The 13,185-nt window shown below is 32.5% G+C and overlaps 2 protein-coding genes across 2 annotated transcripts; both read right to left on the bottom strand.

Annotated features, from left to right (window-relative positions):
* Window positions 1-1,808: 1,808 nt before the first annotated feature.
* On the bottom strand, window positions 1,809-5,207 carry LOC143631273 (putative uridine nucleosidase 2). Its single transcript, XM_077100087.1, has 9 exons — window positions 5,093-5,207; window positions 4,785-4,900; window positions 4,630-4,689; window positions 3,797-3,982; window positions 3,599-3,703; window positions 3,430-3,526; window positions 3,237-3,344; window positions 2,973-3,108; window positions 1,809-2,016 (listed from the first exon to the last, which is right to left on the bottom strand). The coding sequence occupies exons 1-9, from the start codon at window positions 5,136-5,138 to the stop codon at window positions 1,911-1,913; spliced, it is 960 nt and encodes a 319-aa protein (XP_076956202.1). The 5' UTR covers window positions 5,139-5,207; the 3' UTR covers window positions 1,809-1,910.
* Window positions 5,208-8,823: 3,616 nt separating this feature from the next.
* LOC143632771 (uncharacterized) lies at window positions 8,824-9,444 on the bottom strand. The gene has a single exon (XM_077101202.1). The coding sequence runs from the start codon at window positions 9,442-9,444 to the stop codon at window positions 8,824-8,826; it is 621 nt and encodes a 206-aa protein (XP_076957317.1).
* Between the last annotated feature and the right edge of the window lie 3,741 nt (window positions 9,445-13,185).

Genomic DNA, 13,185 nt, shown 5'->3' with positions numbered 1-13,185 from the left:
CAGGATTATATGGATTGAGTCCTTGATCATTAACATTTGCTTGGTTTTATAAAGGGCGGAGAATATGATAAATATTTTACCTTTCAAAAGCCAAACATGTTTAAGTTTATCCGTTGGTTTAAATACAAATAAATTTAAATAAGAACAAGAACAAATTAGTCAAGGGCATAACTTATAAAATACTCGTCAATCGTCATACGTACTTTTTTTTTCTCTGTTATCCAAAATCATTTGAAATAATCTTCAATTATTTTGGTCGATGATTAATGTATTTTATGCAAATGATTATTAATAATCAGTTCAAAATTTAATTGTTTTAAGAAGAAATAACAAATACAATCTTGAGACTTTGTTGACTGGCACACCAGTGACCCACGACTCCTCAATTAGACGTTTGTTTCTTCTCTTTTTTCATTTTTTTAACCCTAAATATTCCATGTTCTTCCAACTTGTTGGAGCAATATAAATATATTATTATGTAAAATAATGTATAGATGATAGAATGTAGGGTCATATTCACATGGGAATTGAAAAACGGTACATTCAACTTACGGAATCTTGTGATAAGTTGGCTTGGCTGACTAATAACACTAGTTTTGTCATCCTAACATAAATGACAAAATGCATTTTAATATATTGGGTTTTATTTATTTAATTAATTAGTTTGACGCAGAAAGATTTCATATAAGAGCATCCATAATGGGCTTCATATCCCTAGGTTTGAATCTATGTGACATTCATTGGACAAGCCTCATCACAAACTTCACAATTGTAGAAGAAGTTTGCTAAGTTGTAGTCCTCGGCTACAAACTTGTAATAGACAACAAAAGTGGGTCCCAATGTCTGATCCCTCTCTCACACACATATATATACATTATATACATATATAGTTTTAATATTTTTTAATGGGTTTGTAGAGGTTTGTTGTTGTAGAAAAAAGTAAGGTTTTTGAGAAAAGTTTAAAATTTGATGTGAAGATGATGTGTCGGTTTGTATGAGCTTATTGTTGTAGATGCTCCAAGTCTAAATAATGAGCCCAACACAATATGTATTTTTTTAACATAATACAATATGTATTAGTTAGTAATTTTGTGTTCTAGCCTCTAGCATTATGGAGGTGTGAATTTTTCACACATGAGAATCTAGCATGAAATTCATGATTTTATGTTTACTTTAAACGAGTTCGGATACTTTTAGCTAAATGGTTCAAGATGGGTTTAAAGGTTAGCCCGTTTAAGCCTTTTGTTTTATTATTATTATTATTATTATTATTATTATTATTATTATTATTTTCAGTTTTTTTAAAGTACTCATATAATATCTCCAACTATGTAGATTCTAAATTTTAGATTATTGATATGTAAAGAAGTAAAATAAGTTAATACGGGTTACGAATCTTGTTCATGTAAACCCATGAATACACTCAAGTGTTACGTGCAACAAGATTTTTGGGGGTGTCGGGTTCAACCCACTTAGCAGTGATGAGAAAGGAAGTAAAGAGAGATTTCAAACTTCACTTACAAAACCTAATTGTAGTACTGTCATTTCTTAAACATGTAACCGTACGTTGTATACTTGTATGGTTCTGATTTTAGAACAGAAGTTTCGTAACATATTTAAAGATTTCAAAGGTGTGAGGTCGAGTTTATGTTGCGGCACAGCTTGTTGTCCGTTTCCTTGCCACTTTATTGTAATCATTTGAAGTGACAATTATATTTTTATTGGCATAGTAAAAAATTGGATGATTCCGGTTTATCATATTTGGAAAGAAAAAATAGAATAAATGTGAAAGATTATTATTTTGCTGCTACTGCTTGATTATAAAACAAATATGAGAAGAAACTGTTTACATTTAAGAAACAAAGTACACGTTATTTAGCTTTGAAATACAAATTTGAGGACGTTACTGATCAATACATAAGGCGTTCCATAATCAATTTAACTACCCCAGTAGCATCCACAGTAACTGCCACCTTCACCGTCGGTTTGTTGCACCATTCAGTCTCTTCGTGAAACCTAACATAGTAGCAATAACAAATCAAAAACAAAACATCAGTATACACACGCTGCTTATGTCTTTGAATTATTAAGCACTAAATTATATTGTTATTTCAGACATTCCCTAATGAAATAAATCATCTTTCTGCACCAGTAACAAATTAAAAGTTAAAATTTGACCAAACTGTGTCTTTGATGCATACACCATAAACCACTTCGTTCATTTGAGAACCGTATAATGTTTTGAAGATAACCTAAGCAGCGGAAGAGAAAGTGTGACGGTTACTCAAACCGTCTTATGCCCCTCTGTGTGTGTAAAGTATATGCATATCACTAAAGAGTGGGTTTTGCCTAAGGGTAGGAAGCAATGAGAATGGTAGTCAGAATACGCAGCTGGTTCTATGGACAAGGGGTATTTGCGTCCATTTATAACTGTGTTGTTTTATCATATAGTGCTGCTTTACTAAATATAACACAATATTCACAATAATTGTAAAACAATACAGTTATAATGTTACAATCAGCGTTATAGGGATGCATTCATTTTAGAACCAAAAAAATGTTAAAAACTGCTAGAACCGCATAAAGCACTTGTACCTAATGCTTTAATGATATAATGAGATAGTGGGTAGGCGGTTAATCGGTTATGTAACCACCTTCTGCATAACACTTAAAGCAAAAGATACAAGTGTAATATGTGGCTCTCGCAGTTCTCAACATGTCTTTTGGTTCTCATTTGAATGTCTACCCACCGTTATAATGGTAAAAAAACACATTTATAAAAGATAAACTAACAAAATTCCGCAAGGTGTATTATATTTTGCAAAAAAAATGTTTTTTTAATATAACAATATCATACTCAAATTAAGCACAATTTTATGATGTAATTGATTTTAAAAAATAATGTCATATAAAAAAAGTTGTTTATGTTAATGAAAATGAAATACTTAACAGAAAATTAACAAGGTTTCCACCTTTTCTGTTTGTTGAAAAACAATGATAGGCCCCTTGTGATGCCAGTTGTCTGGACTCTGACAACACCTTCCGTGTATGTCATTAATGAAGGATTAACAGCTGCAAGAATCGTTGTCGGGTCATGAAGGTATACACCTACACGAATCAATAGCATAAGCAGCCGATTAACCAAACATCAAATGTCTTAAACACAAAATCAGAACTAAAACTTAAGGAAATAAACGTGTGCATGCTTAACAGTTCACATTTGTCAAAACACATACCGTTCATATTGTACGCTTCGCGATGATATGAAAAGTAAAATTCCAGAATCTTGCTCAAATACTTAGCAAATATTCCATCCGATTCTGCCAAGATGTCACGATCATGATCTACAACATATTGCACATGATGATTAAAATATCAGTATTAAACATGAGAATATGGGATGCATTCAAAACACACAAAAATGATTACCCTTAAGAATAACTTGATGAGTAACATTAAGCCCAATAGCCAAAATATCAGCACCACAAGTAAACACAATATCAGCAGCTTCTGGATCACCAAATATCTGCATATCATAACATGTAAATTAAATACAATTTAATGTAAATAAACATTCCTACAAAAGTGAGCTACTTACATTAGCCTCACTAGCTGGATTCACATTCCCGTTTACTAAAAATGCACCACCAAGAAGAACAATCTGTCCAATGTTTTTGGTGAACATAGGATCTAGTTCGACAGCCTGCGTCAATCAAAAAGACAAGTTCTAGATGCTTCCATGAAATAGTTTTTCTTGTATGAATAATACAAAAATTAATAAGGTTATGAACGAGACCAATGCAATGTTGGTAAGAGGGCCCAATGCCACCACAGTGATTTGACCAGGGTAAAGTTTAGCTTGCTCAACCAAATATTCTGCTGCTGACTTCTCTATTGGCTTTGACTTTGGCTGAGGGAAGTTTTGGTTTCCGAGCCCGTCCACTCCGTGAACAAAGTCTGCAACTCGAAGCTTCGTTGCTTTCTTCACACATGGAGATAAAATATAGAAATGACCATCTTATCCTTACAAACTTGTAAAATATCATATATACCCAATCTAAAGTTAGAATATCATATCTATGCCCTTAAAAACTAGTTAAAATATTAGATTTACGTATTTCTATATATACAATTCAAGAAATGATCAGTTTACACTTATTTTTCTAAAACTTCAAATAACACATGTACCCGTTTTAACCTTAAAAGTTTAAAACTTTACATTTACACATTAACAGTATTTTTCTTAAAATCTGAGATTTATCTATTTCATGAAAAACAAGTCAAATTCAACCTCCTCGTCTTCGTTTATAATCCTTTCGAGAATTTTAACTTGTGTTTTAATGTTTGGCTTTCTTCGATAAACTTACGAGCTTGTTAATATTACTACGTCTATAAACAAGTAACTGTACATGATCCTAACTAAGTCATAAGCTTTTTGCTCTAAATGGTCTTTTCAGTCATGCAAAAAATAGTTGAGGCCTAGTTTATAAACTTGATTCAACTTGTACATGATTAGCTTATTATGATAAATTATGAAAAGTTTATTTGATATATATGTTAATATGTAAAATTAATGAGAAGTAGTGTTGTGAAGTGTGCATAATAAAACAGAAATGAAAGAAGATGTACCATATAACTAAGATGAGATCCTTCTGCAACAGGGATATCTGTTCTTCCAGCAACCTCCAACTAAACATAATCAACAAAACGAGAAAATTATTAGATAATAATAATTCAAATTTCAGAAGCAAAAAATAATAATAATAATCAAAATGAGGTATTACCAAATGGAGTGCATTTCTAGTGGCAAGAGTGGTGTAAACATTGCCATAAACAGTTGTAAGGCCAATGACATTAACTTCAGGTGACCTTAATGCCAGAAATATTGCCATAGCATCATCTGATTGCACATAAACAGATCATCAATTAATTATTTGACCTAATGAATATTCATTTGATCTAATAATTGTAGTGAAGAATCAGTAACAGGACTAGTTAGTAAGTAATAACAGATTGAAATCAAGCAGATGGTGATGATGATCATATTATTATTATTATTATTATTCAACAGAGTCGTGTAATTAGGGATTACCGATGCCAGGATCCGTGTCTATGATGATCTTCTTTGGTTCCGCCATGAATTAGTATTAGTTAGTGTATCAGAAACTGAATCTGGGACCTAATTAACTGAAGAAAGAGTGATATGATTATCAAGCAGATGTATGTATGAAGTGACGGTGAATCCAAATGAAACAAACCGAATTTGGAATGAATGAAGGATAGTGCCTGGTGGGTGGGGTTAGCTGTAATCTACCCTGGCCCACGTTACCAAGGTATATCATATCGTATCGTATCGTATCGTATCGTATCGTATCGTATCGTATCGTCTATCATTCTATTGTAATCTAGTAAAGGTCTTTTTTACAAAAGGTCAACTTTAATATAAAGGTTAAGAGTGTCGTTTAAAACATGTGTATGTATGCAAGAAAGAAGCTGAATGTGACCACGTAACTCTCGCTTAATAAAGAATATGAGTTTTAACTTTTAAGTATTAGGTTAGACGGGATTTGATGGTGTTTCTAGATTGCACCGATAATAGCGGATGCATACGGACGCCCATTACACTCACAAACCGTTTCTTTCATTTTCCTTCACCTCGTCGACAAAATATCAGTAACTTTCAAATGATCAAAGCGGATTAAAAAAATATATCTGTATATGCAATTTTCGTTATGAAAAAAATAAAGAAAGTAAAGTTGTTGTATCTAGACTTTATTATTTTAAAAAATAAACAAACATTCTTTTAGGCTTGTGTTTAACTATTTCATTAGTTGAAATTTGGCTAACTATCATTATTATTTGGCTATATTATGTTTTTAATATTGAGTTTGAAAAACAAAGAGCCTTAAATAACTGATTGTGAGTTTTATTTACATATAATTAATTAAATGGCCTTCAGGCCAGCTCTGACTCTAACTAGGTTTTTTTATAAATTAAACAAAAACTAGTTGGTTTGTTAAGTCGATGACTGCAAAATACAATTTAGTTTTGATAGCTTGGCCAAGGAGTTTTAATATGGAATCATACCATTTTCAATATTTAAGTTTGAGGTGACACTTCCTCTTTATTCCATTTCTCTACAATAATTCGGAAATGATATCCACTAGTGTATCTTCAGGTATAAACTTGTATGTGTACCACATAATGGTACTCTTACCATAACACACTTTAGTTCAATCTTACTTCTGCTATCGTCATGGAAGTAAGAGATTTGAAACATAAAGAAAACATAACTTCAAATATCACCAATGTTGTAACACCCCAACTCGGCTGGCACATCGCTATCATGTCATTCATGCAAAAGAACACCAAAAGAAAATGTGTACGACTGATCGAATTTTACCTGGTTAACGGATATAGGGAAATAATATAGTTTTGTTTGGAAAAAGGTCAATCTTGTTAAAACTTGTTCCGACATTCTAAGGGTCACGTATTCTTTCATGTTTGAAACTCATATTATATTGAGTAAAAAATATATATTCTTATCAAATTTAAGCCATTCAATCGCATAAGTGATAAGACCATCATTCGATCCGTCCATCCTAAATTGACAACACCTCATTGCTCCATGATAATTTGTCAAAAATCCTTAAATAGAATAAAGTTACAAACTATAGAGTGAATTACACTACACGAATGATATTCTTTTTAAGTAAAATTTCGCTTTTAGTCGTAACTTTTGATAATTTATGCCCATGATTTTACCTGTGTACTCAAACCGTCACACCTTTCGTTATAGACCCGTTGAGTGAGTCAAGCTTCAATAATATCAGAGAAGAGAACGAAGACTTGCTAGTTATTTCTTTCTTGCTTTCGTACACAAAACACCATTATCCTAATTTTACCTACAATAGATAGATCATGGGAATGAAAGAAGGAAAGAACAAGTGCGGTAATCGTCCACGTAGGTTGAATGGAATGCTAACGTGTGCATTTAGGGACTCACGGAATGTGCACGTATTTCTTTTGAGAATTTAGATACATGGACATTTTCTTTCAATACCGTCTGGAAGTTGAAACTATCCCGATACTTAGTTGAGCCTTCTTATAACGGGATATCAACCGTCCATGTCCATATTGATTTTAACACTTCAAGTCTGACTCACCCTATGACACCATCAAGAAAGAAACCCACAACTGTGTGTAAACCTTCTTGAGTTAGATTTCAAATTTGAAACCTTAATATTCCAAGCCTTAACCATGACCCCCCATTTCATTAGACCAAAAGGTCAACCGCTAAGCATATGAAATTATCAAACTACCTTATCACTAAAAGGTTATTTTATAAATATATATATATATATATATATATATATATATATATATATATATATATATATATATATATATATATATATATATATATATATATAAAAGCTTTAATGTGCCCGTTATAGAAAACTCGACTATTTGGGTCTAACTTGTTTGGTTTTGTAAATGACCATCACAAAGTGACACTGATGTGTCCGTCTCGATGACCAAAAGGTGACGATTGAGGAAACATCCGGGACCATATATGTAGGTTACTATAAGTTAGAAGCAACAACGAAATTTTTAATTAGTCAAAATTACAATTTTTTTTTCTTTAAACATTGCAAAACTATGGAATGGATCATTTAAAAAATTTATTTTCATTCGTTCTTTATATGAAAAAAAAGTACCTTGTTTTTAGTCCTTTACAACAGTCTTCCAAAACTCCGTTAAACAATGTGTATATATAACTTATTTTCCTAAACATCGCATTGTAAGGTATCGATTGGTTTACAGAAATGACAGATGGAATGAAACAAACCATTATAAGGGAATGAGAAAAGGAGTGTTTGGTCAATGAGATAGAGTCAACAATTACACAACGAAACTCATTCCCTCTTATCCATCAAACTGTTTCAAACATACTTGGTTGATTCTTTATATTACCAGATGTCTTGGAGACTTATCTTTATGTAACCAGCTAATTATAGCTATGACAGAAACTGAACCAACAGATCACACTTACACAAACATAGGTTGGTTCAGCCAATTTGGTTGTTTAACTATTTGCTTCACTGTTCAGCATAAAGGTGTGCATGGTGAAGACCAATTTTTATTGGTCCACTAGTTTGGACTTTGGGTTGATTTTGGCCAACCATATATTGATTTTGGATCTGAAATACTGGGCTTGAGAAAGAGTGAATTTGAACCAAAAATTTCAGACTTGTAAATTTTGATTGTCCAACTTAATATTACACATTTGAGGCCTGGTTATTTTTGGTTTTACCACTGTTAAGTGTACCAAACAAGAAACAGCTTATCTGGAGATTCATTCTCGGTTTGCGGAGAGTCATTCTCGCCTTCTCGGATTAGGTTTGGTTTAATAAAGACGAGAAAGAGAAAACCGGTTATTAACCTCATGGAGATCGAAGATGAAGATATAGGAGGTTGTGAACGAACATCCCATACTCTCTTTTATTTGAGCCCGTTTAGTTTTCTTATTCTCATAGTTCGTATCTCTATTTATACAGCAATAATAAATCCTGGTTGCAGCCACTCGACGTTCCATGTAAAGTCCTGTGCACTGCATTTTACTTTTATGTAGTTATTCCTGAATCCCTGATTATTGATTTCATCTATTAATGCAAAACCATATATCATGTTCAGGTAACAAGAATTAATAACCATAAAATCATGTAATGCAAAACCAGTTAACCATCCAAGTAATCATATATACTGTAACCCCAAAGAAATCATATACCTCTTATTAGTTACCAATTAATAACTGTAAGGCTAAATCTCCATCATTCTGTATACTTCATTCAAAGCTTCAGTAGCCTCAATTCCATCATCATCAACCACAACATTATCATAATAATAATCATAATCTCTTGTATTCTTATCAATCTCCTCCACAAGCTTCACAAACCGATTAACATCATCTTTCGCCTTCTTCCTCCAATCGGCAGCCTCCTTCACTCTCCAATCAACTTCCATAGCCGCATCTTCCTCCGCTTTCTTCATCGACAGCATCGATATCTCCGCCGCCGCTACCAGCAGCCTCGCCGCCGTTACATCTATTATCCGGTTACTGTTAGGGTTAAACACAAGGCGGCTAGGGTTTACGCAGGTGGCGCAGCGTGTACTTCCGGTGAGTAACGGCGAGACGCAGGTTCGGTGGGAGGATGAGCCGCATTTTTGGCAGAAGACGGCGGTGTCTGGTGGTGAGCCGTGGTAGACGGTGAGGCATGACGGACAGAAGGATTCACGGTGGAGACGGAGGAGGCAGGTGGTGCAGAGGCGGCGGAAGGTGCCGTTGAGACGGACGGTGTGGAGGATTTTGTGATCGATGAACACGCATTGGCTGCAGGCGGTGGTGGTGGTGGTTGTTGCGGTGGTGGAGTTAACCTCCATCGTGATTTTCCGGTTAATAGTGAAACGTGATTTATTTGTGACAATTTTAGGGCTTATTATTAGGGAGAAGATTATTCAGAGATTACATTCTTTATAATCCTCACTTTATTTAGAAAACAATTAAAAATTAGTTATTAAAAAAATTAAAATAATATTCCCGATTCCAAGTTTCAACGGGGTTTTGACTTCTATTTTCATATTTTGTCATTTCGGATACGGTTGGAGTAGACAAGATCAACTCTCATACATAAAACAGTAGAACACACGTAAATTATTAAGATTTGCTTGGTGTCCAGGTCTTTTGAAAGCATGGAGCTAAAGCCATTGCCGGCGTCATTTTTTTCTTGATAACTCCATAATCGTGGCCTTCTCCTAATTCTCGGGTCGGGACGAGATTTTGTTGTTCCATGGAGTGATATTTTTGTAGAAAAGTATGAAAATATGATTAAAATATAGGAGAAGAAAGTGTATGTTTGGGGTAAAAAAGTTGGAAAGAAGTGTATTCATTTAGGCAGGGGATCTTCATACGCCATCGTGGATTTTTACACAACGCTTTTCACCTATATGGGTGGTATAGAAACTGAGTTGTTAAAGACCTATATGGATTGTATAAACTAAAAGTTGTTTTGTTTGTCCCTACCATACAATTTTCAGTCATCTGTGACTTATACAAGCCGTATATAAGCTTATACAGGCACCATGAGGGTGGTGTATTATAATCACATCCCTTAATTTATAGGGTGTTAAAAACTTTTTAAATTTTTTTATATTTATAAACGGTCATATGACTATTGACCAACGTGTATATCACAAAATTCTTTGGGTTCACTAACCCGAATTCCTTAACCGATTTCCCTACCCAAATGGTTGGTGGTTGTATTGCTGACCAACATGAGCGCCACCCCAACCTCTCGGTTTCTCATCTCTTAAAAAAAAACATTAAGATGCACATATGTATTGACGTATGTAGTGAATATGCTATGTAGAAGAAAAACTACTAATACCACATTTATTTTTTGTTAAAAGGTTACAACAAGCATTAACTTACAAAGATGGAAAAGTTATATATACAAACATGGACATGATCACATGACTCGTGCATGTCAACAGAAAAGAAACACTTAAATAGAACAATTTTAAAAATACACTTCACATACATTGACATGCAAATATGCATATAAGGTTAGCACCATCCTTCAAACAGAAAAAGAACAATATGCTCAGAAATGTTTCACGTTTATATTATCAGGATAAGAAACACTAGGACTAAGACTAATGTCTAAATTAGAGTGCGTTTATCTTCTTCTCTCAACATGAAGTATTCTTCTTTCGGTCATCTTTGTAGTTGTTGTGCTTCTTGGACATGTCTAAAAATGCTTTAGATTATTAATTAATTGGTTTCTTCTTGTCTCACTATATTACAAGCTTTAAGACCACACGTTGTGATTGTACGTGATCCCACTAACCAAATATACGAAAAAAATACATGTATTAATAGTATGAACAACTAAATGAATAATAAAAAAAAGTTCGACGACAAAGAGAAACCAAAAATATACATGCATCTTATTATCGGTATTGTATAAGTTATTAAGTTTGATGTACATGACCATCATCAATCGTAGTGCCAATTGCCAAAACAATCCGATGCATATGATTGACTAATTTCACTTAGTCAACTACATAATATAAGAGCATTAGAGCATATCGGTCATAAGTCATAACTAACCAATGCTACTCGTGAATTTATAAGGCCATAACACCAATGGTACCATCAAAAGAAGAAGAATGCTTCATGTTTTTTTTTTCTTTAATATAATTAACAAACAATAAAATGTTTTTTATATAATTAAAATTTATGTTACACCATGTCGTTTATTTGATATTGACTAGAAGGTTCTATGGTAGAACTCGCATATACAAATAAACCATCTATGAATTAAATTAGTGTTGTAAAGCACAAGATTTTTGACCATCATCAAGGTTCTATGATTAATCTCACATAATACTAATTAAACGATTTTTATTTTTTAGTATTGCCATTTGATTTATATTTCTATTAACTATGACAGTTACTAAAAATTAGTTTTAAGTCCTTTCTCCTTTTTGTAACAAAAAAAAAGTATGTGAATGTGTCATTATATATTCATTTAAATATCAAGTACCTGGACATAAATAAAAGCATACGAACCCATCATTATCAATTAGTTTGATATTGATACGATTACGCAACCTTGGTTTCCAAAAGACGTCTCTCTTCGTTAGTGACAAAATGGGTCACTTTCTGGCCTTCTATTAATTTTAGTATTTCACTCTAAATTTATATGATATCGAGCTATTGTATACAAGTACACTATTAAAAAATCATAAAATATTCGAAGTCTTAAAAAATCATCCTCATATATATAATCTATTCTACTCTTCTTAAAAAATCAATTCGATTTTTCTTAAAAGGTTCAAAATTTCATAATAAATCATGTATTTACATTATAATGAATTAAATGTTCCTTTAAACAAAATTTATTTGATCAATTTAAAATATAAAACCTATATTTTATAAAAAAAATTAATATAAATTCCATCCATTTGTTGAAAAAGGCATAGATACTTATTATAGGGCTATTATTTAAATGAAAGTATTTAAGCATGTGTACTTAGATTTATTTATAAATAAGCATTTCAAAATAAACCTTGTATTAAAATTTTAATGTACTTAAGTACATAGTATAAAATTGAGCAAACATGATATTGTTACTACGAAGCTAGTTGTTCAAAATTATAGATGTCACAAAAGAGATTAAATATTTCTCTTGGAGAACATACACAATTGACCTTAATTATTCAACCTTTAAATCATAAGAAAGTACGTATCTTCTTTAGTTTAATAATTTGAAAAGCTTAAGTTTTATACTCGTTTTAAACCTCTAAATCTATTAAAACACTTATGGTAAACCGAACTATCAGCAAATAACATGTTACTTCTTACATTATCTTCCAACTAATCAGCGTTTTAAACGAAACAACCTGTTTAATATTGACCTACTTAGAAACAACTATTTCTAAGATTATTACATCTAAACTTCAATAATTGAATGGGTTTAAAGAGCATAAAAACTAAAGACTTTGTAGGATAAGGCCTAATATTATATTTAGATGGAAATAACACGTTGACAAAGAAGCGAACATGATTAATCCAATTTGGCAAGATTAGAGTGGAAGAGGCATGTGAACCCCACGTGCATTTTTAATATAGCACAACCCATCCTCATGGTCCCATTAAAGTGGAAACATTCAATGATAACATTAGTGGTTCATGCACCATGCACCACTCGCTATTATTCCAAACTTATAACATCGATTCTAAAAGCCTTTAATATCAAGTTATGTTAAAGGGTCTTGATGGTCTTTGTACTTTGAGAAATGATCGGGATTAATATATAATCGAGAGGTCCAGAAATCAACCGAACATTAAGATCGAGACGAATAATGGTGATTATTAGTTAAATGTTAAGTGATATGTTGAATTTTATATGAACTTAGTTAAGTTTTATGTATCGAGTTTGGTATGTTGATCCTTTAGTTTTGATGTTTGTAAGCAAACGAATTGCGCAAGTGGCGAGTTAGTTAATGTTGAATAGACCGAGTTCGAACTACTGCTCTTTTGTCTTAATGTCTTGAACTTTAACCAGCTACATAGATTAAAGAATTTTCACTCAAAAACTGATTATTTGAAATAGTCGG

This window comes from Bidens hawaiensis, unplaced genomic scaffold, assembly GCF_021521415.1.
Source record: "Bidens hawaiensis isolate Kalapana, Puna unplaced genomic scaffold, B.hawaiensis_p1.1 tig00000512_1, whole genome shotgun sequence".
Taxonomy (NCBI): domain Eukaryota; kingdom Viridiplantae; phylum Streptophyta; class Magnoliopsida; order Asterales; family Asteraceae; genus Bidens; species Bidens hawaiensis.
This window is presented reverse-complemented; position numbering and strand designations above follow the sequence as displayed.

Bases quoted from the DNA above. Each gene is read 5' to 3' on its own strand.
- LOC143631273 (XM_077100087.1), bottom strand. From the start codon at position 5,138: ATGGCGGAACCAAAGAAGATCATCATAGACACGGATCCTGGCATCG. The intron at 3,983-4,629 runs GTACATCTTCTT...CCATGTGTGAAG, and splicing joins GATCTCATCTTAGTTATATG to AAAGCAACGAAGCTTCGAGT. The intron at 3,704-3,796 runs GTCTCGTTCATA...TGATTGACGCAG, and splicing joins CTCTTACCAACATTGCATTG to GCTGTCGAACTAGATCCTAT.
- LOC143632771 (XM_077101202.1), bottom strand. From the start codon at position 9,444: ATGGAGGTTAACTCCACCACCGCAACAACCACCACCACCACCGCCTGC.